At 35.7% G+C, this 27256-nt stretch overlaps 1 protein-coding gene across 1 annotated transcript in view; it reads right to left on the bottom strand.

Annotated features, from left to right (window-relative positions):
• The window catches only part of MSH3 (mutS homolog 3), a 125837-nt gene that overhangs the window by 65702 nt on the left and 32879 nt on the right, over positions 1-27256 (bottom strand). Inside the window, exons 9-13 of the mRNA XM_004678432.2 lie at positions 19483-19595; positions 15818-15932; positions 13213-13297; positions 9146-9255; positions 340-472 (exon numbers count right to left, since the gene is read on the bottom strand). Coding sequence (XP_004678489.1) covers positions 340-472; positions 9146-9255; positions 13213-13297; positions 15818-15932; positions 19483-19595 — 556 coding nt within the window. The remainder of the gene's footprint in view (positions 1-339; positions 473-9145; positions 9256-13212; positions 13298-15817; positions 15933-19482; positions 19596-27256) is intronic.

A 27256-nucleotide genomic window follows, 5' to 3' on the forward strand; every position in this document is an offset into this window, starting at 1 on the left:
ACACACACACATACAATCTAAAAAGCAAATAAAGTAGCTAGTCTATGTAAGTTTTCTATTTTGATAATGTTCTTCAGTTTAAAGATTAAACTTGAAAATCCCTGTTTTATGAGAAAGAACTCTACATGTTGCTGTACTTAATAGAAGTAGAAAACTTTTAAATGAAAACAGTTGAAATATACTTAATTTGTGCAATTAAAATTTCTGAGGATTCTCTTGAGTTAACTGATTTTTTTAAAATAACATAATAAAGCCCTGAAATGGTTTCCTTCAGTACCCTGCATCCACATCCTAAGAAACACTGTAAGTATTAATACACTTAATTTCTATCATACTTACCTTTTTGTGATAAATGCTACAGAGTCCTCTTTCTATATCAGGCAATTTACGTAGATGATTTTCTATATGGCCAAACACACTGGTTTCTGACTGGAGAACTTCAGATACAGCATCAAGTCGAGCATTAATTTCCCTATGAGAACAGTTAGAGCAATTGTTAGATATAACAGGAATTCAGAGCCCAGCACTGTGACCACAGCCATTAGGCAAGCACAAAGTAGACTCCTTCACATCTGTCACTCCCAGCCCCTTATCATTTGTATCAAAGAGCTGATCATATGAAGAAAGCCATCTGCTAGTGAGGTAGAAGCTGGCTAATAATTAGTTTTTCCTTTCCTCCCAAGCAACACATATTACCTTTTCCTGCCTCACCTCTAGTTTAGTATGGCATGTACCCAAGTTCTAACCAATGAAATCTGGGTAGGAATGATTAAAGCCCTGTTAGCCTTGTCCATGAAAAATCTCCTATGCTATGTTTCACATATTCTCTTCCAGCAGGATGTTGAGCCCAGGATGATCTTATAAGTTACAGATTGAATCCATCAGTCTGGATCCTTGAGTAAGGCAGAAAATCCTCCACTGCCATTTTTTTATGAATTGGACTTTATATTCAGCAAGAAATAAATTCTTATTTTATTTTAATCATTGAGATTAAAGACTGACTTGCTAAACTGTAGCTATTCCCTTGCTACAACAATTCTACAATGATCAACTAAATGTTCTACTCTTAGTGACCATCTCAACCAAAAAACAATTCTCCCAGCCAACCAACTGCTTCAATACTGAAGATGAAGGGGGTTGAACTGATCAGTTGTTTCCACTGAGCTAGGCTTAGGTATGCTGAACCCTAAAAAAAGACTGAGAATAGTAAGAGAAAGTCTAGAGGCTAGGACATGAGGACACCTGGGAGGTTGGAATGGTAGGATTTTGTCAATGACTTTACCTAAGTAATAAGACCCCCATGAAAGAAAAGGTGAGACTGTCAACTTAAAATGGAAACTTTTTCTGAGAGATATGGCCTACCCAGTACCTTATAAATATCAAAGTCCTACATTGGCTATAAAGGTCACATGTGATATAAAAGACTGTGATAAATAAACATAGCTAACAGAGAATAATAGGACATTGGTAAATTTTCTTTAAATGAATCAATGAACAAACAAGGGAGCAAATGAAGAAATTAACTGCTATTTTGGAAGAGAGACAACAGCTACCAAATACACATTTGTGTATCAAAGTTCTATTGACATAAATGCGATGGGAAAACCTTCCACCAGAATCCTAGATGACTGTTAAAATGAGCACTTTATAATTAAATCTTCACAGTCCCTAAATATTTACAGTCCCTATCCTGTGAAATCATGTCTGTTCATCATTCATCAGATGCTAACCAGAGGTACTAACGTTTTTGCTCCGTTTTTCTATGTTCAGTCTATAACGTGGAACAGGCACGTGGTTTAGCATAACATAGAACATGACAGTGTTTTGTAGACATAAAGCCTGGTTACTCCATTTCTCGTGAGGCCTCTTAAATCTATCGACTTCTCCTTCTCTTTACTAACATTATACTAGTTAAAATAAAACTAATTTTTCAGGAAGACTGAAGCAGTCTCCTAACCTTCCTCCCCACATCTACTTCTGCCACTTTTCCCAATCTATTCTCAGTAGCCTGAGTGGTCTCCCTAGAACTCAACTCTATTCATATCATACGTCTGCATTTAGCTCATCAGTGACTTGCCATTAACCTTACATTCAAATGCACAATCCTTAGCTGACCTACTAGACAACTGATCTCTATTTACCTTCTCAAGTTTCACTTCTTATCACCTGTCACTCTTTTCCTCCCACTTTAAGTGCCAGCAAGACTGAACTCTTTCAAAATCTTGGTTACTTCAATTTTTCTGACATTAGGGCTTTCTCATTTGCTGCTAACTCCTCCATAAGACTCTTTTCCTCTTTCCTACTGCTTACCAGCTCTACTTTTGTTCAGCAAGTTCCTACTCCTCCTCTTGAAGGACTTTCTACCTCACAAGATTTAATTTAATCCTTTGTAAGACTTTTCCATACTACCCTCAGTATTCTTCTTAGAGTAAAAATCTTAATTGTATTTACTTCTCACTTTATTTTTCACCAGACTATACACTCAATGAGAACAGAGAGAATTCTTTCATTGTGGTCATAATATATATTCAATAAATCACACTCAACTCAATTCACTTCTAAAGACTACATATAAATCAAGATGGGGTAAAAAAATTAAAAGCTAAATTTTCTTTGCATAGGATTGTTGTGATAAAATAAATCAATGTTTTATCTTAATGTCTACCAAAATGCTATACAAATATAAAGTTTTATTTTAATAACTTGCTCCTTGCATAAATGAAAGATACCAGTTGGAATAGACTAAGTTGATGCTACAGATGGTATGAGGACAGATAAAATAATGCCATCTGGGAACATATAAGACAGACTACAAAAATAGCTACTCTCAAAATTTACAAAGGTTATTTAAGATATGAAGATAAAAGCAAAAGAGAATTTTATTAACCTAAATCATATTTATAAAGTCAACTAGAAGGTTTCTTTAAATAGACATAAAATAATGAATTTCTTAGAAAGAGAATGAAAAGGTTGTGCTAAACTGGTCTGCACTATGGAGAAATACAAAATGGCTTTTATTTTAGCCTAGTGAGGCAAAAGGAAAAGCATGGTCACAATGAATCATTTTGGTTTCGACCCAGACTTCATTTGTTAGGTAGAATTTAGGTTGAAAAGGCAAGTGACATCAGTACAAATCCAAGCTTACATTTACCAATTATTTAGCCTTGCCCTAGTTTCTCTATCCATAAAATGGGATCATGCCCCTCATAGAGTTGTTAAAAGCATTCAATGAAATCATACATGTTAAGTACTTAGCACAATTCCTGGCACATAATAACTATACAATATATGTTAGTTGTTTCATTATTGTGGTGACCTTTATCTGTTTACAAAATTTGTTTGGTTGATACTACAAACAAAACATAAAAACAGTACTGGTGAAGGAGAAATATAATCCAAAATATGAGCATAGAAGTAACTAAAGTAGATAAGCCTTAAGTTAGAATTGTGCAAAAGGACATTTTGTGCAAGTGAACAGGAAGGAATGCACAGGGAAATTAGCCCTGGGATTACACATACTAAATCTGACTGGTAATAGTGACTTACAGTAGTGTGTTGAGGTTGGTTAGTGAACTGCATTGATAAAGAGTATCATAAACAATTATAGACATATCTATAACACAGGCAGGGAAAGGTAAAAAGTATGTGGTACTGTTTATCACAAATTTCTCATCAGTGTGGCAGTCACAATTCCAGTATTTCTGCTTATATGTAGATCAGAATGCAAATGAATAAAAACAAATTTTAATTATGTTTTTAAATAAGTTTGTATACCTTAGAATTGCTTTTAATTAGCAGCAATAACAAGATAATGGCAAAGAAACAGTATTTCAAACCACCAGAACAATTATGTTGGTGCAATCATGAGAATTGGTGACTGTAATCAAGAAAACACAAAGTAACACTGTAAATTAATGATTATAAAGACATTCGAAGATGCCCTATAGCATTCTATACTTGATCTTACAAAAGAACAGTTTTAGCTTTTTAAAAAATTTTATTTTTATTTTTTAAAACATCTTATTTTTTAGTTTAGAATTTCTCCCCTCAGATATGGTCGCCATAATTTTCCTGCCACCAGAGCACCCACAGTCCTTCACTTCAATCCACTGTGCTCTCCTCCCAAACTATTTCATATTCTCTCCTTCTCCTACCCCTTGTCCTCCAGAATGTCTCAGATCTATTGTCAGCTTTCAAAAGTCAATCTTACAGTTTGCCTTTGTCTTATCCTTTGTTTGGTTTCTCTATATTCCACATATAAGTACAACCATCTGGCATTTTTCTTTCTCCATCTGGCTTACTCCACTTAAAATAATCCTTTCCATCCATACTGCCACAAATGGCAAGTTTATCCTTTTTGATTGCTGAGTAGTATTCCGTTGTGTAGCTACACCACTTTTGGACCTATTCATCTGTTTTGGTGCCTTTAAGTTGTTTCCATATCTTTGCTATTTTAAATAGCGCTTCCACAAACACGGGAATGCAGAGTTCCTTCTGAGTTAGTGTTTTTGTACTCTCTGGATAGATACCTAGGAGTGGAACTGTTGGGTCACATGGCAGATATAGTTTTACTGTTTTGAGGAATCTCTATACTCTTTTCCATATGGGCTGGACCAGTCTACATTTCTATCAACAGTGTGATAGCACTCTTTCTCCATATGCTTACCAACCCTTGTCTTTTTAATACAGGTCATTCTCAAGGGTGTGAGGTGGCACCTCATTGTGGATTGTTTTGCATTTCCCTAATTAAAAGTGATGATGCATTATTAAAAAAAAAAAGTGATGATGAATATTTTATAATGTCTACTGGTCATTTGTGTATCTTCTTTGGAGAAGTGCTTTTTAGCTTTCTGCCCATTTTTTAACTGCCTTGTTTGTTTTCTTTTTACTGGGTTACATAAGCTCTCTGTAGATCTTCTATATCAATCCATTTTCAGAAGTATGGTGTGAAATATGTTCTCCTATTTAGTAGGCTATCTGTTTTTTGGTCACTGTCTCTTTTGTTGTATAGAAGCTTTTATAGTTTGATATAGTTTGATATATTTATTTTTTTCCCTTGCTGCTGGAGATGAGTCCTCAAAGCTGGTTTATATTATGGAGTATATTTTACCTCTGTTTTCTTCTGTGTTTTATGGCTTCAAGTCTTACATCCAAAACATTATCCATTTTGAGCTGATTTTTGTGTTTAGTACAAGATAATAATCTATTGAACAGTTTCATTCTTTGGCATGTAGCAGTCTAGTTTTCCCAGTGCCACTTATTAAAGAGATTTTCCTTGTTCCAGAACATTTCCTTTGCTCCTTTCTCATATACTAGTTGTCCATAAATGTGTGATTTTATTGGACACTCAATTCCATTGTTCTATGTGTTTGTCTTTGTTCCAGTACCAAAATGATGCATTTTCAGTTAATGAAAAGAAGGCGCCTGAGTCATTTCCTTCCATATGACAAAAGAAAAAAAAGTTGGAATTGAGATCCTGGTTAATAAGCTTTCTTCTTTACCTCCAAAGACTCAAGGACTAAATGTGGGTGTCAGTAGAGTCCACATTTGAAGATGCACTGGAAGATGACGTAAGTATCTGTTGTGTGTGGCTGCCACTCAGAAACACAGTGCATGGCCTATAGTTATCATTGTAAGAAAAGGTTGTTGAGTCTGTACCTGCAGTTGCTTTTTATGGAGATGCCACTATAATTCTAAAATAACATTATTTGGAAGAAAAAAAATAAAGTACAGACTGCTGGAGAGAAATTGATTTTAGTTGCTTGTTTGCCCTAAATTTCTACTGAAAGGTTTGCTGTTATGATGTGAGTGAATTAAATTCAGACATTAACATACTGGTCGCACCATATACTAAACCTACTACCAAAACAGCTTTCTAGTGGAAACATGAGCCATCCTACAATTTGTGGCATCCTTGAAGTTTCACCCTTCACACACATCATTTGTGCATTCATATAACGAACAATTACTGAGTGTTCACAATGCACCAATTAACAGAAGTAGTGGAAGATGGAGAGTGAAAACATTAACAGTGTGGCAGTGGAATCTAGCAGGCTGCTCAGGAGTTTATCGAGAACAACTGGAACCAACAGCTGATGTTTGAAATAAGGCCAGTGGGAGGAAAACTGGTTAGACAGCCTGTTCATTAATCCAGAATAGTGACACTGATGCTCTCAATTTGAGTGGAGGATATCGGGAAGAAATGAACACATAGTTTCAAGAATATCAAGGAGGTAAAGTTAACTGGAGTTGTGATTTATTAAATAATGGAAAGAGAAGGGAAGGAATGACTTGATAATCAGCCACTCACAGACAGGATATTCAAAACTTTATAGATCATAAAGAAATGTTTTATTTTTCTTATGAAATGACATTCAAATGAACTATTCTGAATATTTACCTTGTTGCTACTGTAAATCATCAAATAGCTTAAGGATTTGTATTTCTTGTGCTCTAATGAGGCATCATTTTTACCAACAAACAAAAAATTACCCTTTTCAGAATATTAAGTAGAACAATTTTTGACAACTTCTTTCCATTATCAATGTAGAACACAAATCTGAGACTTAAAGAACATGTTTTTGGTAATGGTGGGAATGGGTACTTTCAGACCAAACCTCTCACTGAGGACAATATAAAAAACCAAATGAAACAAAAGCACAGTGTCAAAGAAAAAAATGGTAAGGAGTAACTATACAAAGCAAGAAGGTTCAGAAATAGTTCAACAGTCAAGTCACTGAAGAGATATGCCAGAAAAATCTGCTGTAAAATGAGCTGGCCTCAATGTAAGGGTGAATTTGCAGTTTAAGTTTGCATCATTTGGAAGAACTAAAACATATCCAACTATGAACTTGAATTAAGATGACCTCAGACTGATAATGTCACCAAGACCTTGAAAGAAGCAAACAAAAATTTTCCCTGGGAAAAGTTACCTTCATTTTAGCCTTCCATTATTCTTTCAAGAAAATTTCCAAATAACAACCAGTATACCAAGATAATCAAACATAAACTGAAACCAGATGAGTCAGAACCAACAGAAACAACAGAAAATATGGACATAGTGGTGAAAAACTGAATTATAAAAAAAAATTATTAAAAAATAGTAAATAAATGCAAAAGAAATCACCGAAATGAAGCACAGACCGGTAGGGGAATGAGAAAGCAAGACAGTTATGTAAGTTTTTGTTGCTTTTACAGGTGATCTCACTCTTGATAATATTTTTATCTTTGACTTAATATCATATAGTTTCACTATTAGAAACATTAGGTCTCTGGGTTTTTTTCTATTGCATGTCAGATTCATTGTGCTTTCTAAACCTAGAACTCACACCTTTCATGAAATGTGAGAAACTCTTCTCCTTTATTATCATTTTGAACATTGTCTCTCTTCCCTTTTTCTCTAATTTTCTTCTTTTGGAAATCGGATAAGGGTATATTAGATCATCTGATTTCTAATCTTTCACTCTTTCATATATTTTACCATATTCTGTGCTACACTCTAATTTCTTCAGCTATGATTATCTTGCTACATTTATGTTTAATCCACCCCTTATTTCTAAAAGTTGCACTCTGTTCTTTTTAAAAGTTAACCTGATCTCTTTTGATGGTATTTATTTCTGTGCTCATTCTTTTTCTCTTTTGCATTTCTTTAAACATTTGATGTTTGTAATTATAATTCCATTATCTCGAGATCCTGGGGTTCTAATTCTTCTACATGGAACTCATTGTTACCTGTTCCCTTGTATTTGTAATCGTAGACTATGCGACTGTGGTGGAGCTATCTCTTTAGGGGTTCTAGAAGACTTAGACTGAGATCACAGTCCTACAGGGAGAAATGTTTTTTGCCTCCACTATGAATGCTGGGCATAATAGGACATTTTTAATTTGTTTCCTATCTTGGAAATTATCATATCACACAGATCATACAAATTGGAGCAGCAAACCTGATTTAGGGTAGGTATGTGATTAAGAATTCATGGAATTATCTCCCCCTGATGAGACGTGACCAAGACAGATATATTTTCCCCCTTTAATGAGATTATGAACCTCTTAGTGGATTATATTATTATACAGGCTCTCTAACTAAAATGGACAAAAGGCCTGACCCTTGCTTCCCAGAGGTTCTTTAAATGCTGGTTCTTTTGATTACCAACACCTGCAGTGGCCTGGGGGCAGCTGCAGTGTCAATATTAACTCACTTCCATTTCCAGATCCATTACCCATCTTGCCTTTTTACACCTTTTTTTCCTCCCCCCCAAACAAGCTTAACTATGTTCTGAAAGGATGCTTGCTAAACTCTGTGTGGTATATCTAGTTAGTTCATGTAAGGAAATGTCTTTATGACAGTAAAGCCACAGAAAATGAAGTCTTCCCACAGCATTTTAAGGGACGCTATTCTGAAAATCCTTACCAACTAAAGCATAAAAAATGCTTTCAGAGTCAAGAAGGAAATATATGTACATATATTGTCCTCTACATTCTTTCCAGTTGTCTCATTCTCAGCCCAAATGTAAGTCACCACTTACTATTATGACAGAAGTGATAGTGTGGCAACAAACACATTTTTAAAATTCATATAGACAGATTTCCTAAACATCTCACAACAACCCCTTTCAGATTTCTACTGTTAGTGCTTTAACTCAGGACCTCATAAGCTTTCCATAAACTTGCTAAATTGCCCCCCACCACCACTGCCTCCCCCACAGCTCTGACCTATCACTGTCATGTTCAGAATCATTAATTTAATCTTCTATGACTACCAACTCCTCAACCTAGTCTTCTTAGCCCTCTACAAAAGATAGCACCATCTCTACAGACCCTTATATGCCCTGAACTAACTGGACAACTCAGCTTTCAATCTGCAAGCAGTTTCATCCTTGTGAGTAAGAAAAAAAATTCCCACAATATTTGACAGTCTATTGCCAAATGCAAAATAAAATCTTTTGCAATTTAAAAATGTGTTTTCATAAAACTCAATAACCTTAGTTTTAAGGAAGCTAACACACATTTCACTAATTTAATATAATTTCAAACTAAAGGGGGAGGAGGAAGTAAATACTGGTTTAAAATGAACAATGCAAACAAATATATAAATTAGTAAATTTAAAGAATAACTTCAGACTAAACATAAAAGAATTCCTTTTACCTTAATTTAAGGAGTGGCTGGATCACCCACTTCTTCAACTTCCGTCTCCCAAATGAAGTTTTAGTGTGGTCTAAAACCCAAAATAAACTTCCTTTCGTTTTCATATCAGTCTAAGAAAGACCAGAAAACAAGTTTTATTAACTCAACAGTTATCTGTGTACCAAAACTACTAGCTGTTCATGCACTCTAATTATTCCACATGCCCCAATTTCAAATGACACCTAAATTACAGTTCATAACAGATGCTATTTATGTTTGATAAAATATATGCACACACACATATAAACATCCATAAACATATTTACATAATATAAAGTATTGATATTTTGCACAGAAAAGGAATAAAAAGACTGGAGTTTTGGGTATAGTCTATGTTCAGTTTTTGGTTAAGAATAAAATATTGAGGGCCCTCCCTGGTGGAGCAAAAGGTTAAAACACTGCACTAAGAAGTGTAAGCCACTTCCGCATGAGTTCGATTCCTGCCTATCCCGGAGGAGATCCACATGGCGTGGCAGACCTCTCCTGACCCACCCACTGCTCCCCTCAGCAGTGTACTTTGTCTATCTGTTTGTTCTGCTCCCCGCTCTGTCTCTGGTGAATCCTCTCACCCTCTGCATCTCTGGCCTGTACCCCAGTTCTGTATGAATGAATAAATAAATCTTAAAAAAAAATAAAATAAAGTATTGAGATGTTTCTTTTAAAATGCAGGTTTGAAAAAAAAATGCAGGTTGGTATTATTCAAAATATATATTTGTATACTTTCCTGCCTTGGAAAATACAGTTGAAGATGACATAGTTTCCCTATAGCAATTTAGTCATGCCCACTGTGAAAGGCTTCCCATTGTAAAGCCTGAAGTTCTAATGACAGAACTGAATAACAGCTAAAGATAGTGTATTAGCAGTGTGCTCTAACAGTTGACCCTGGAAGTTTCATTTTAACCTGTTTTATTAAATTCTAGTAAAGGTTTATCTATGTTTGTCACTTGAAAGTTGAGTCATAAAAAATGGCAGTTTATTTCAACTGATATTTTGCTGTATTACAAAAAAGTCTATTAACACGTTTAGATCTTAGAGATAAAACTGAGGTCTTCACCTAAATTTTTTTTTTTTTAAGCTTTTATCTCTTCCTTCAAATCAGTAAGTAGGTACTTAGCTAACACCTATGTGCTCAGCAGCATGACTGGCAGAGATTTAGTAAGACATGACCCCTTCCTCAGGATACTTATATCCAATATGGAAGAAGAGACTCATATTTAGAACAAAATGCCGCCTAGTAAAAAAATCATCTACAGAAGGTTTGATATAAACTCCCAGGCTCTAGGAGTTTAAAGCAAAGTGCACATAGAACCTACATGGTCAAAGAGGAGGTAGTGGAAAGCAGAGCACATGAACAAGGGCAGCTCAGATCTACAGCAAAACCATCTATTCTGAGACAAAAACCTGAAGCTTGACTCCATAAGGGTCTGATGAAGGGGAATCATTATGAGATTACCTGGCATCCTTAAAGATGCAAGCTCAACAAGAAAAAAAAAGGTGGGGAAGATCAAGTCCTGTTTACCTTTGCTTTCCCTGACAATCATCCCTCCTCATTACTTCTTCCCATTGTTCCATATAAGGGAGGCCACCAAAAATGATGGGCAAAGAAAAGCAAAAGATGTTAAATCTCAGCTTCTCTTTCTTACAAGGCCGCAAGTCCTGATAATGAAAAGAATTTTAAAGAGTACACTTTGATTGCAGGTCATTTTGCCTTAGGGATTTGATTTCAGAACGGACTCCCCCAACGCAGCATTTGAGCAGGGTTGATATGGCAGGAGTAAGGAAATCCTAGAAGGCCAGCACTGTGCCTACAGGCTTTGCAAGTTCTTCATCATCCAAGGAAAGTCATTTTATTTCTACTGCTTGTTTCCTAATACGTGGATGTACAGGAATTTTAACAAGAAAGACTTGTAGGAAAGATTTTCAACGTATGGATTATACAGTGACAGGATAAAAATGCTACTGAATGAAAGTAACACTGACTACAGTATAAGACGATAGCCTGGGAGAAGGAGAAACTAGTAAGAGAAATAAGTTGTCAGGAAAATTAATAGTGTTCACTTTAATTCAGAGCTGTAATAAATATTTCTGAAGAGTTTAAAATTAGTGAACTCAAACAGCTTAGCTTTTCTCCTACTAAAATGACTTAGAGCTGTCTGATTTCTATGACTTTATGTTACAATAATATTAGTTTTACAACACAGTATTTCCCATTTTCAAGTGATAATAAAATAAATGAAGGCCCAAATTTTAGTGATTTATCACCTTCCAATTCTTCAATAAAGTGCAAGTAAATTGTGAAGTGAAATATTATGTTACAGTCAAACGGAATTATTGCAAAACTTGTTTTATATACTGAATAATGAAAATAAGATTGCAGACACTTCAATAAAAAGTTAAAATAGGTAGAAAAAGGCCCTCCCTGGTGTTACAGTGGATTAAAGCACAGCACTAAGACGCTAAAGCCACTTCAGCACGAGTTTGATCCCCGCCCCAGAGGTGATTTACATTGCGCAGCAAACCTCTCCTGACCCACCCACTGCTCCCCTCAGCACTGTACTTCATCTGTCAGCCTGTTCTGTTCCCTGCTCTGTCTCTAGTAAATCCTCTCACTGCCCCTGCACCTCTGGCCTGTTCCCCAGTTCTGTATGCACAAATAAATCTTTTAAAAAAATAGGTAGAAAAATATGTAACCAAGCAGACATATAAGATCTGTTTCAAAGATTAATTTTCAAAGATTATGCTTTTTAAGGAAATATTTGATAAAGAAAGTATCAGGATAGGCATATCACTATAATCACTAAAAAGTTTAGTTTCTCAGATGGGACTACATCAAGTTAAAGAGCTTCTGTACAGCAAAAGAGACATTACAAAAAACAGACAGACATTTCACTGATTGGGAAAAAATTTTCTCACACAAAACTAGCGATAAAGGATTGATCACAAAGATATACAAAAGAACTGATGAAACTCAACAAAATAGAGTACACAACCCCATCACATCCAAAGAGGAACTGCAGATGGCCAACAAGCATATGAAAAAATGTTCAGTATCACTTGTAATAAGGGAGATGCAAATTAAAACCACAATGAGATACCACCTCACACCACTCAGAGTGCCACATCTTAAAACAACTAGCAACAACAAATGTTGATGTGGAGAAAAAGGAACTCTTCTGCACCACTGGTGGGAATACAAACTAGTACAGCCACTATAGAAATCTGTTTGGAAGTTTCTCAAACTGCTAAAAATGGAGCTTCCATATGACCCAGCAAGCCTACTCCTAGGTATCTACCCCTAAGACACAAAAACACCGATTCAAAAAGACACCTGCACACCCATGTTTATTGCTGCTTTATTTACAATAGGGAAGACATGGAATCAACCCAAATGCCCAAAAGTAGATAGCTGGATTAAAAAAAATGTGGTGTATATACACAATGGAATATTACTCAGCAATCAAAAAGGATAAACACATGCCTTTTAAAAAAACATGGATGGAGCTAGAAGGGATCATACTTAGTGAAATAAGCCAGAAAGAAAAGGAAAAATACCAGATGGTTTAACTCATAGCATGAGTATAAATGACCAGGGGATAAAATAATAATAATAATAATGAACAACTATATATTAGACATTTTATGGGGTATGGGATCAAAAATGGGGGGGGGGAGTATACTGGACTATGATGATGGCACACAGGTGATTTGGTGATGTGAAGCCCACGGGGATTACAACTGAGATGGAAAAATGCACAAAATGATGTAAAAATAAACTAATATATTTTTTTAATCTCAAAAAAAAAAATCCCACATACAGCTAAAAAAAAAAGTTTAATTTCCATGGTTCCCAAAATATTCCTCATGAAAGAGTTATTTTATTTTATTCTCAAAAGAGTGCCCCAATTACCAATAGGTAGAGCCAGCAGATGAAATGTTATTTTCACCTGCATATCTAAGACTACTTACCTTATTTCATTTTTTTTTTTTCAAAACCATTTTGTACCAGTCAGCCCTAGTGTTTACCTGACCTGATTCTGAAGGATTTCCAGATTCCTTAATGTTGTTCCATTAACTGTCATAAACTCCATTTCACTTGACAGCTGTTTAAAATTCCTGTAAGACAATGAAATATGAGCCATGATATTAGGTGTGTGTGTATATTTTATTTTACACAATAGAAATATTCAAATAACTAGTAAAAGCTAATTCTGCAAAAGGAACAAAAGGAATAGTCACTAGGCTATAGTAATGGCAACAACAATTTTTTTTTTTTTTTAGTTTCTAGGAATAAAACCAAACATTGGCAGATCAAGGGTGGTATCTTTAGAGAAAGCTATGCAATTAGCTAGAAAAAATATGTTCAGATACTTCAGAATGCCCTCCTTGTTCTTTAGCATGAGATACTTTTACATGATAAAAACTTCAAAAGCTTTAATCAACATTCTGATCTTTGGAACAAATTACTCTATAATTAACAACACAGTAATGAAGCCAATGTTTACTAAAGTATAAAACCGAAAGAGTAGCAGAAATTATTTCCTTAAAGCTCTTAAAATTCACATTCTCCTTATATCCCTGTAACTATCCCAAAATAGAATAAAAGTTCAATAAATTTCAATGAATTATACCATGATTGACAAATGTATTTAAAATTCAAACTTTGTGTTTATTAGTCTTTCATAAATATATTACTCAAAGCATCCAATTCATTAATTGTAATGCATGCAAATCAACTTTCTTGATAAAGATAAAACTTTCTTAGGATTTATATCAACAGCATTTACAGACTGGATGGCTTTTTTTTTTAATAAGTTTATTTTTACATCATTTTGTACATTTTGGAGGGCTTATTTTTTAAAGGCAAGAAAAATAATGACAAGTCACCAAACTAGTTGGAGAGAAAGTATGAGTGTTTGCATTATAAATCTGGCCACACTTATCATGGCAGTAAAAAATTTTAAATAAAATCTAGTTTCCCGAGCCAGTTATGAAAACAAGCTCTCATCCAGGAATCCAGAGGCCAATATCAGAGCCAGTGCTCAAGAGGGATGCCTTCACTTCTAGGTGACTCCTCTAATGAAAACTCCAGACCTCTAAAAAAGGAATAACTTACTGCATATATTAGGAACACTGCCTAGATTAAACACTGTCCTTTGGCAGTGTAATTTATTTGCCAGAGGTTTGACTTAGCTTCCACAGGATATCCTGTTCATAATTTTCAAGGGAAAGCAATTCCAACGGTGTTATACCAGTTATATGTAGCCCCTTCTCTTCTTTCAGCAATTAATGTAATTTGTTTTGCATTACAGCAATTTATGTTCTTCTGCTATCCTCATTAATAAAGCCAAGCTCCTTAAAGGCAATGGTTATTTGTGTGCCATACATTTTGCAGCATCTGCAGATCTAGCATAAAGTAGATGTTCAGTAAGTGTCTGCCATCTTCCTATGGGGAAGCCAGTTTGGGCTTGTTTGTTTTCTTTGGGTCATAAAGCTTAGAAATGTCTGTGAAAAACTCGAGGCAGTAATAAAATATGAAACAGAATTTGCAGGAAGAAACAATTGGCTACTAGAAAGGAGCTTACAATTTCATGGTCAAAAATCCAAGCTGGACACTCAGTTGATATTTAACCAGTTTTCATGTGCTTAGATTTAACTCAACTACTTCCCCTGTTCTTGACAGATTTAACCTACACAATTAACACTGAGTACTTTCATCAGATACAAACTCTCAATCAGCAAACCAGCAGTCCTTCCTAAGAACTCATCTCAGCTATCTATTTTTATACCCCCTGACAAACAGAGGAATACGAAAAATAAGTGGCATTTAAGATGTGTGGACTGCCCAGAAATACCACTCAGCTGCCTCCACCCTTGCAAGAACTTGTAAACGCAACAGTCAGTTCCATCCCTGGAGGAATGGTGCCTTATGTTTAGGATTCTGAAAGCAATCCTCATCCTATCAATTACCTGAGGGTTTCATCACCTAACTAACAAAAGAGAATTTCTGCTCTTTACCATGCTTCAGTGAACCACTAAAGCAAAGCACTATTAGTAGAGCAAAAAGAGTGAACAGGAAGTTTGTGGCTCTTATAGACTTAGAAAGGTGAGAAAATGTTCTCACTACCTTCTTTTATTCCACCAGAGGCAATAAACCAGCATTTCCTATAAGGTAAGTTGGCAGTTTTTAAATCTTGAACTCTATAAAGTCATCACTTTTAGAAACTTGTCTATACTAGTAGCTATCTTCTTTATCTCCAACTTTTTATGTCTATAAAATAAGAAATGAAACTAAGAATAAGAAAGGCAGTGAAATTTTTTGCATTCCTTTTAATACTACTTCTTAATTCCACTTCTAAATACCACTTGCTAATTAACTGTACTGTAGTCAAAACTTTTAAGTTATCATAAACACAAGCTGACAGAATTTTAAAGGATTTTATTAATACTTTCTAACATATTTTAAGAATAATTTTAATATTCTTCAGCAACAATGCCATACAGTTCATGCTTGCCTCTGAATAAGCTATTCTATCAATAGTAGATACATTTCTGAGTATAATTCTTATCAAAATCAATTTAAGAATATTTTCAATATAGCTATGCTCCTTTTCTAGTATTTCAGAAATCACTTACTTGGGTTTGGAAAGCATCTTTTCCAAGTTAAACTCTTTGAGGTACCTTATTAAAGCAGCCAAAGAGCAAATCACAGGTTTCTCCAAGTTGATGATACCAGAAAAACTTTGAGATGCTAAAAATCAGAATATATACTTATTCACCATCATTGAATACAAAATTTAAGTTACATAAAGTGTATTTTATGATTATTGAAATATTAGACAATACCTCCTAAAACTGCCTTTTCTTTTGAAAGACTAGATTATGAATACCTAGGGTATGGAAGAAAAAAAAAAACATTTTCTCATGGTAAGATGACTCTTTTGGGAAGAGCAGTGTGATCTTCTCCGTTAACTACCTCAATTTTTGCTCAAATTTTTGTTCAAGTAAAGGCCTTTCTTTGCCACCCTATTTAAAGTTCACCCTATTCCCTGCCTTGTTTTCTTCATAGCAACTTTTTAAAAATGTAAAATGTTCATCAACTTTGACCCAGAAATACTCCAAAAATGAAAGTCAAAGATGTATATGCTGAAATTGAGTGGAAAATTTTTGGTAATAAATTTAAAAAAAAAAGAAAAACTACAGAGGGCCCTCCCTGGTGGCACGACAGGTTAGGATGCAGCACAGCAAGCTAGCGGCAGCTGCTTCAGTACGAGTTCAATCCCCGCCCCGGAGGTGACCCACATGTGGCAGACCTCTCCTGACCTGCCTGCTGCTCCCCTCAGCGGTGTACTTCATCAGTCGGCCTGTTCTACTTCCCACTCCGTCACTGGTGAATCCTCTCACTTCCCCTGTACCTCTGGCCTGTACCCCAGTTCTGTATGCATAAATAATCTTTTTTTTTTAAAGATTTATTTATTTATTCATACAGAACAGAGATGCGGAGGGGAAGAGCATTCACCAGAGACAGAGTGGGGAACAGAACAGGCAGATCGACGAAGTACACTGCTGAGGGGAGCAGCGGGCGGGTCAGGAGAGGTCTGCCACGCCGGGGCAGGCGGGAATCGAACTCATGCGGAAGTGGCTTAAGCTTCTTAGTGCAGTGCTTTAACCCACTGTGCCACCAGGGAGGGCCCTAAATAAAGTAATCTTTAAAAAAAAGATACAGAAAACCTAACTGAGCACCAACAGGGTAGTAGTAAAATAAATTGGGTAAGTCCAGATTATCATGTACCTAGTAATTGGAGTAACAGCTATCTGTACTGATATGGAAAACTGCTGATACAATATTGGTGAGTGAGTAAAAAAGATGTACAATCATTTTCTTCTCTCACAAGGAATAGTACTACAGCTTTCCCTCTGGTGTCCCAACTTCAACCTTGTGCACCACAGTATAAACTTAACAGGCAGCCCAAATTAAGTTCCTTTTCTCTGTAATTCAGATCATTACACTACTTTACTTTAAATCCTCCAACATGCTTCAACTTGCAGGGAAAAAAAGCTCAAGTCCTTCTACTTCTTGCATCTCCCTTCACCTCTGAGCTCACTTCCCAATGTTTTTTCCCTCTAGTTACTCTATCTCAGTACTCAGGCTCCTTAATGTTTCTTCAACATGCCACGCACTTAAGATATTTTAAACTACTGACTCTGTCTATCACACTGTTCTTTCACATGTCTGTGTGATCTTCCCCCTGAACTACTCAGTTTTGTTCAAATCTTTGTTCAAGTAAAGGTCTTTCTTTGCCACCCTACTTAAAGTTCATCCTATTTGCTGCTTTGTTTCCTTCACAGCACTTACTACCCTCCAGTGCACACTTACTTTACTGTACCTCTCTCTACCTATTCAAGGGTAAGCTCCAAAAGGAGGAACTGAGTTCTATTTCTTATTGTACATACAATACCTCACACATAATAGTGAAAATTACTTAAAGGAATAAATCAAAGTTACATTAAACAAATATACACAATTACATTTGTATGGTTGTATGTATGTGTGGACTTGTACATAAGATTTCCTAAGGATATATGCAAGAGCAGGGAGAAAGTTTGAGGTGAGAGGGACTTTTACTTTTTTATCTACACTCAATTCTGCTTTTTTACATTTTTATAATAAGCATATATTAATTTTAACAAGACTGTAACATACCCTCTACAAATCAGTAAAATAAAGTATCTAAATTTTAACCAGTTTTTTCATAAAACCAAGGTTTAAAAAGTTAACAAAAAACTTTGCATCTCTACAGAGAAACTAATCTTTTAAATTTCTTACTCTATTCCCCAGGAAACCTGTTAGAAAGAAGATCTGTGTCATTGTGGTAGCAATGTAAACTTTTAAAAATGACTTGAAATAAGTATATTTCATGAGAACTGGAAGAAATAACAAATACCTTATTCCAGAATTTTGGAATCTCATGAATATTCATCAGTATGGTATATTCTTTGTAGAAACCCCAGGAAGAAATGAGGGTTCCTCTAGGGACAGGACCACAGTCAGTCCTGAGCTCACCTGACAGGAATCTCCTTTCATTGCAGCTAAGTTGTCAGTGGGGTGGGGTAATCAAACTCTCAAAGGCTCTGCACATTGCTACCAAGTATGCTGTGAACTTCCTCCTACCAACCTAAGCCCTGCCAGCAAATTGGGTTCTTTGTCCCAAGTCCTTCCAAGCAAATCTGATGCCCAGATTGGCTTATGATGGTCTGTGACTTAGTCTTGTTTTTAAGTGAACTACAGATGATAATCAGGTGATGATATAGCAGACTGATATTAGAAATGAATTACCTTCACAGACATCTTTCAATTTGGTGAAGGAACCATGAGATTAAAAGAGAAGGAGAGGGCCCTTTCTGGTGGCGCAGTGGGTTAAAACACAGCACTACAAAGCTAAAGCCACCTCAGCATGAGTTCGATCCCCATTCCAGAGGTGACCCACATGGCATGCAGACCTCTCCTGACCCACCCACTGCTCCCCTCAGCAGTGTACTTTGTCAGTCAGCCTGTTCTGCTCCCCACTCTGTCTCTGGTAAATCTCACCACCCCTGCACCTCTGGCCTGTATCCCAGTTCTGTATGCATAAATAAATAAATCTTTAAAAAAAAAAAAAAGAGAGAGAGAGAAATGCTAATAACGCAATAATACCTCCTCCAGGGTAAATGGGGCTGAGGTGGGAACTCCAAAGGAAGGACTGATCTACCTGTGGTCTAATGATAAAAGAACTGTACCATGTGACAAATGATAAAAATATACTTTAACAGAGTGGGACTGACAAGAATGGAGCATACAGACCCAAGCAAATACAGATACCTAGCTGAAGAAATGTGAATTAGATAAATAATGGTTCCCTAATACAGTGAGACCTTCTCACTAATACTACGGCACTTAAAATTCTGGCAACCAATCACTCAATTGCTAGTCTTCATCGGGAGATTTATCCAAACACACTATAAAAAGCAAAGAAAATAATAGACCATCCTTAAAAAGGAGCAAAGAAAAAAGCTGGTCAATCACTTACTCTTCCCAATCCAATGAACATGTTTTAAAAATCCAGTTACAAAATATCATTAAGTAAAAAGGAAGCAGTGTGATGGTACTTTCAATGAATATAAGAATAATGAGCTCTTCCCTCTACTCTTTCAGTTACTTAGTAATTAGCTAGTTTCCATTTAATTCAAAGTCAAATTTAACAACTTTAAATCTCAACTAGTTAAATTTAAGTACAGATGGCTAACATGTATAAAACATTTACCTTTGATGTCAACTACATCTTTTGCATAAAACTCTGTAACCACTTGGAAAGCATGACTGTATTCAAAATACGTGTTATCCATCCTTTCCACTCGAATTCTGTCATCCCGCACACTGAAAGAAAAAAGTGAAATCTCAAATGTAACTATCCATAATCTTAAACTGTCTGTTTTTAGGCTTTGCCTTGACCAAAATTAATAATACTCATTCCTTATTTTGCTCCTAAATTGAAGAAAAAGAAAGACTTGTTGTCTGTCAAAAGGTCCATTTCACAGAAAAAAACTTTTAAATAATAATTTTTACTACTGGCATTTTATATCACCTTGCACATTGTGAGTACATGTATGGTAACAAGAATTCAAGGAAATTATGGTCAATTAGTTTAGTAAACAATGAAGAGAGAAAAATGGAGAAGAATCACTGCAATTTAATCATGTGTTTAAATACTCTAGCAATAGAAACATAATCAACTGATTTTTTGAAGTGGCACCTTTGCTTGGCTTTTTGCTATGCCCATTTCTACTGTAACCTCCCCTCAAATATAGTTATTTTTCCCTCGGCCAACTCCAACTTTGATTCTGTCATCTACCTATATATTAAACTCTACAGAGATGTGATCATCAAATACGGACCATAGAAAGCTACAGGAAAAACAATCCAATTTCTTTAACAAATAAGGGGATGGAGGTGAGATGGCGAGGAACCTGTACAAAAAGAAGCTTTTCTTTAAAGGGGACATATTTAAAAGAAATTGGTAAAATTAAACTATAAGGACACACACTTGGGTGACAAAGATACAAAAAAATAATGACAAAGCTGTAGTTTTTTCTATATACTTATAGTTTTCCATATTTGCACTATATTAATTTTTTTCAGATAAAGCACAAAGGATTCCACTATTACCTAAAATTACCTAACATACTCTTGAAACCATCTAACATACTCTTAAAACCACCTTTTATGGGCCCTCCCTGGTGGCGCAGTGGGTTAAAGCACAGCACTGAGAATCTAAAGCCCTTCCGCATGAGTTCGATTCCCGCCTGCCCCAGAGGTGACCACATGGCGTGGCAGACCTCCCCTGACCCGCCCACTGCTCTCCTCAGCAGTGTACTTCATCGATCTGCCTGTCCTGCTCCCCGCTCTGTCTCTGGTGAATCCTCTCACCCTCCGCGTCTCTGGCCTGTACCCCAGTTCTGTATGCACAAATAAATAAATCTTTAAAAAAAAAAAAAACCACCTTTTATGTTATACTTTAATCAAGAATTCATTTTATTCCATAAGCAGCTACCAATGTTCCATCATCATTCTGAATTTAAACTTATTTTGTTGTCAAATACATTTGGAAGTACTATCCTAGTAACAGTATTTCTAGCTTACAAGGAATATTAAAGTTTATGTGGTATTTCATGAAGACAATGAGCTTTTCTTTTTGTACACATCAATAGAAAATCAGAAAGGTTGAAAAGTAACTGAAAAATAGTCAGAGACAAAAATGATTAATCGATTTCCTAAAAACTGGGTACAACTCACAAGGCCATCTGAAAATTAGTTATATATATGACTTGAGATTGTAAACTGTCTAAGAGTAGGTCTGGTGTAAGAGGGTAACACAAACTAGATAAAAACCTGAGAAGAGTTACAAATACAACAGTGTACGTGTATAATAACTAAGAATCTTAATGATGTCCTAAGTACTGAATGATTACAAGCTTGCTCTGAGCACTCTGAAAACACTAAAAACTTCCTGTTTATATAGGTAAGTCTTCTATAATTCCTAAACCAACCACAGGTGTTAACCGGCTCTGAGCTTATTCCACTATTTCCTCTACCAAAAAATATCTAATTTATTCAGTTTCATTCATGTGAATATTTATAAGTATCTTTTTGAGTTTTTCTGTTTCTTACAAAAAAATTCTACCAAACAAGTAGGAAGCCACCTACTTATACAGCACACCAAAAGATAGACTGAATCTTTCCTATCTTTAATTTGTATTTTTTATTGATTTTTAAGTACTTTAAGCTAAATTTTAAAAAATCCTCATTCCCCCCAAATAATAAACAATATAACCTATTAAGATATATACATTGCACTTCTACCTCTAGCTTCAAAGAAGTAGCTTGAGACAGACCACTACTACCATCAAGCATGAGACAAGTGGGCCCTCCCTGGTGGCGCAGCAGATTAAAGCACAGCACTAAGAAGTTAAAGCCACTTCAGCATGAGTTCGGTCTTGCCTGCCCTGGAGATGACCCACATGGCACAGCAGACCTCTCCTGACCCGCCCGCTGCTCTCCTCAACAGTGTACTTCGTCGATCTGCCTGTTCTGCTCCCCACTCTGTCTCTGGGGAATCCTCTCACTGCCCATGCACCTATGGCTTGTACACCAATTCTGTATGCACAAATAAATAAATCTTAAAAAAAAAAAAAAAAGAATGAGAAAAGTCAGTTTAAATATGGAAAAATATCTGAGGGGGTCAGAAATTAAGGGCCCCAGATATCAGAAAGAGCACTGACAAAATAAAAGCCAACACTCTGCTTTGCTTTTCCTCTGCGGACATCTGATAATCTCTTCTCTGATGATCCTGAGAGGAAGAAACTGAAGATCTGGGCAGAAAGCCAATACTAAGAAATAGAGGAGGTAGCAGAGTAGTAAGTAATCTTTTGCAATGGGAGGAGGACTGCCAAAGCAACTGAACGGTGAGGAAGCACAGAACAATAAACTCAACTATCAGTGGTCGTCCCCTCTAGGTTAACTGCTAGAATTTAAAGTTCCACAGGACATAGCAGTGGAGAGAGGGGAACGTTTGAAACAGGCCTACAGTGCACACTCTACCTTGAGAAGAGCATGTGGAGTTGTGGCTTCTGAAAGACTACTAACTCCCCAAAGGAAAAGATGCTTCATTTTCATGAGTCAAAGATGTACCCATTACGGAAAGGGTTGCAAAGCTAAGTCCTCCACTTCTTGATTCACTGAGTAAATGCTATGAAAAAAAAACTATCACGTGGATTTATTATTTACAATGGACAGAGAATTGACTATTAGCTCTTATTTTAGTTCTGATAATGTAACAAGTCAGAATAGTTGAATAGAAAGAATATTTGATTTTAGGAAAACATGGTGACAGAGTAGAATATATAATCTCTAGAGGGGAAATATGAAGAATTCTGGAAATTACTTTTTTCCTAGGCTTGTTTAGGTATGAAAATGAACATTAATTAAGTAGAAAGAATCACTAATGGATTCCAAATATAAAATGCTAAAATAAATGTACTGCATTGACAAAAACTCTCCAATGCAAATACCGAGAGAAAAGATTAGATCCCAGTCTGTTTAAATAATAGGCTTAAAAAACTTTTTTAACTTTATTAAGCAACAACAAAAAGACTTCAAGAGTTGTTCTGGATTGCATGAGACTCACTCAGGAGACATCAGTAATTACTAGAATCTGTTCGTGAAAAAAGAGTAGAAATTGCCAGCAGGATTTAAGAAACAAAAAGAAAAAACTGGAGTCATGTGGTAGAGTCAGGGCATGATCCAATCTAAAGACTACAATGAAGCCTAAGAAAATGAAAGCTCTATCTAAGCACGGGATAAAAAGCAAACTGTAGTAGAAATTTAAATGTCACAATTTAAAGAGATGGCTTCTAGCCTGAACAAAACACTATTTTCCCCCTTTATAAATCTCATACATTGGAAAAAACAGAAAGTCATTGTGGGATTATCTGTCCAGGCTTTCAGGGGAGGTCCTCGTCAACATGCTTCCACTCCAGCCTTTCTGTGGGAGCAAGAAAACAGCTGCTGAGAAGTGAGAGGGGCAGGGGCAGGGGCGAAGATGTTACAGAAGGGGAAGAAACACGATTTGCATTTGGGGAAGAAAATCAACAAAATGACCCTCCTTTTTTAAACTTGGATACCTGCTATTCTGCCAAATAACAATCTCTAGAGTAAGTATGAATGAGTTATTTTTCCTACAGTTTCTACAACTCTGAAGCCAATATCTAGTTTACTAAAAGAAAGAAGTATACATAATATTTTAGCTGCTGAGTATTTCACAGGAAAGCTTAATGCTGCTGTAAAGGCCCTTTAAATCTTTTTTTAATCCCCTTCAATAAATGAAACTGGAGGAATTTGAGGGCAGAGATGGGATTTGTTGTGTAATAAACACCTATAGTTTTAGTCTTTCTATATTGAGAAGCAGTAGTGGAGCACCTCCTAATATGGGCAGCTACACTAGTTTACTTACCTTCTTATAATAAAACTGTCATAATGTAGTAATATGGACTTGCCCCTATAGATAACAGTTAATAATTCTGAAATACTGAGGTCTTACCGAGATTCTGATGATTCAAACCTATACGACTGAATATTAAGCAGGACAGGGTAAGGTCTCTGGTACAAATACCTTGAAATAATTTCTAAATAGAAAGGTAATTTAACTGTATATATTGCATCCTGTGTCACCTCGCTCTATACTAATATTTGATAAAGACTTTATATGAATCTTCTAAAGCAGAATCAAAGCTCTTCGAGAAATGTCAAGTCTTTAGAATTAGCAATCTTACATGAGTAGTACCAAAACACTATCAGATGGCAGAGAATGCACACTATTAGAACTAAAATTACCTGAAAAAAAATTAAGAACTGCACAGAACAAGAAGCTAAGTAGACAGCAAAAACTAAACAAAAGAGCAATGTAAGTTATCATCCTAACAGAATAAAAGAAAAATCACATAATCACCTGATAGTGAAAAAATTTGATGAAAATCAATTCAAGATCTTAAAACCCTTGAAAAACAATGAAGTAAATTTTCTTCATCAGATGAATAAAACAGAAAAACTAATTAAGAACCAGAGAAAGACAACCTTAAAAGCAAACCCTTGAAAACTGAAAAACTGAAGCATCCAAAGCAGAGAAGGGTAGGGAGAAGTCGGAGCAAAAACGAAAGGAAACGCCGTGCTCTACGGTGATGGACTGTGGGTGATTTGGTGGCAAGACCCTACAGTGGCAATGCCTAACAGGGAGAATCCTAATGTTATCACAATTAAAAGAATAAACTACTTTTTTAAAAATTAAACTAAGAATTTAAATTTCTTTTAAATTTGTATCAGAAATAAATCATACTAAAGAAATCTCGTTTGAATTTACTAAAGAATTTTCACTTAGAAAGTAAATATAAAAGCAGTTGGAAAACAGGTAAAGACTGGGGAAGACAATTAGTATTTTTCATTTCTCAACATGATTCTGAAAGACAGTCGGCATAATCATCTCAATATGGATAGGAGTTATACAGATTTTTAGGGACCATAATGGATAATCAAATAAAAGAATACTCAGGAGATATTTATAAGGAGTACCTATTATGTGTTCCCTCAACTGTCCCTGTGCCTCTCTGTTGTCACAGAGACAAAGCAAAGAACGGAAACACTCTCCTCTTCTTACTTCTTTGAAGGCTTCTGATTCCTAACTATAAAAATACTTGCACATAGCACATCCCAAATTCTCTAAAAAAAAATTTTTAAAACAACAACAAAGACCTCTGCTCTCAAAGAGTTACATTCTAATAGGGCAGCTCAGAAAATTGATAATTTTTAGATGGTGCTCTGGCCCTACAGATTATTTGAAGCTCATTTTCTTCTATACTCACTCTCATACCTTCTTCTCTAGTCACTGGTCTTTATGCTGTTCCCCAAACCACACAGACAAGGTTTCTTCGGTCTTTGCACCCACTTTTCTTTTGCTCAAAATGTCCTATCCCTAGTTATTCACATGATTCATATTCTACCATCTTCAGTTCTATTTAAAAAGTTATCTTCTCAATAAGTCTTTCCCTAGTGATTCTGTATAAAGTTACATCCCTTTACAGAATCCATGAGAACAGAGATTTTGCCATCATGGGGAAGTTTTACTTCTGGTGTAACCTTATGCTGAGTACACTGCCTGGTACAGAACAGATAATCTACTATAATACTGCTGTGTGAATATCTAAATGGACAAACACTTATTTCCTCAACTCCATTTCCTTCAGGTTGGCTGAGTTATCCCCCATTTGGAAATCAGTAAACTGAGTTTTGAAAGATGAAGTACACTGTCCAAGACTACAGAGAGGTGACAAGTTAATCTCTATTCAAACTCAGCAAACCTAGCTCTAACAGCTTTTTGCTCTACAAGATGAGGCAGCCATAAGCTGATTCAGAAAGAACTCTAAGAGAGGATTTTCTGCATTCTGTGGTGCTAATGGATTTTTCTACCTTAATCTACAGAAGAAAAAGTATCAAATTATTATAAACCCCTTATCAATTTTTATCTTCTGTATACTCTCCTAATACCTAGATTTTTAGAAGCCTGCAGCAAAGATAATCAATAATTCATAAAGCAGTAAGTGACCTTACATGATTGGCACAATATTTTATATAAATTCCTAAAGAGAACACACGAGGCAGATGGTTACTCTTGTTCTAATTACCATTTTCTTTGATAAGCAGATAAGAACTTAGAAACCCATTAAATTTGATAAAAAAAAATGGCTCTGTCAGCTATTCTTCAGGTTTTTGTGGAGGCATAACAAGAGTGTTCAATTTGTGCTTCTGTAATCCTCAATGCAGACACCTTTTCATGAACTGGTTGTAGTGAAAAAATCTCATATTTGTGTTTCCAAGAATTCTCAGTTGAAAAAAGAATGGTAAATTCAAATCATTATAAAACATTGGACACTTAATGAGTTACATCCCACCAGCATTTTATCCAACTACTGATCTTAACAAAATTTCTACATTAAACATAGAACTGTCAATCTTGACTTCCTCAAACTATAGTCTAAAGAACACTTGCATCAGAACCACTTCCAATACATATTAAAGCATATTTCATACCCCAAGTGTGTTCTATCTGAATTCAGTGGGGAGAGAAGGTATTTTCACTTTTACAAGGTTCTCAGGGTGATTCACTGGCAAACTGTATAGTGAAAATACTAGTCTATACAAATAATATTGGCATCATTATGAGACTAGAGAAGAAAGCTAATGATTCTTTAACAATAGTCTATGTTTCAGCTGCTCTATTAGAGGAGGGCAGTAAATAACATTTTCACCAAAAATACTAAGGAAGTCACTATGTTACACAATTGACCTGCATCTAGCAAACTATAAAAACACCTTCCCTTTAAAACATTTTCTCACACAAAAGTAGCGATAAAGGACTGATCACAAAAATATACGGAGAACTGACGAAACTCAACAAAAATAAAGTAAACAACCCCATCAAAAAATGGGCAGCAGAGCTAAAAAGACACTTCTCCAAAGAGGAAATGCAGATGGCCAACAGGCATATGAAAAAATGTTCAACATCACTTGTAATAAGGGAGATGCAAATTAAAACCACAATGAGATACCACCTCACCCCAGTGAGAATGGCACATCTTCAAACAACTAGCAACAACAATTGTTGGCGAGGATGTGGAGAAAAAGGAACTCTCCTGCACTGCTGGTGGGAATGCAAACTAGTACAACCACTATGGAAAACTATTTGGAGGTTCCTCAAACTGCTAAACATGGAGCTTCCCTATGACCCAGCAATCCCACTCCAGGATATTTACCCAAAAGACACAAAAACACTGATTGAAAAAGATACTTGTACCCCCATGTTTATTGCTGCTTTATTTACAATTGGAAAAACATGGAAGCAGCCCAAATGCCCAAAAGTAGATGACTGGATTAAAAAGATGTGGTACATATATACAATGGAATATTACTCAGCAACCAAAAAAGAGAAACAC

Source organism: Condylura cristata, unplaced genomic scaffold (assembly GCF_000260355.1).
Source record: "Condylura cristata isolate star-nosed mole 26May11 unplaced genomic scaffold, ConCri1.0 scaffold00007, whole genome shotgun sequence".
Taxonomy (NCBI): domain Eukaryota; kingdom Metazoa; phylum Chordata; class Mammalia; order Eulipotyphla; family Talpidae; genus Condylura; species Condylura cristata.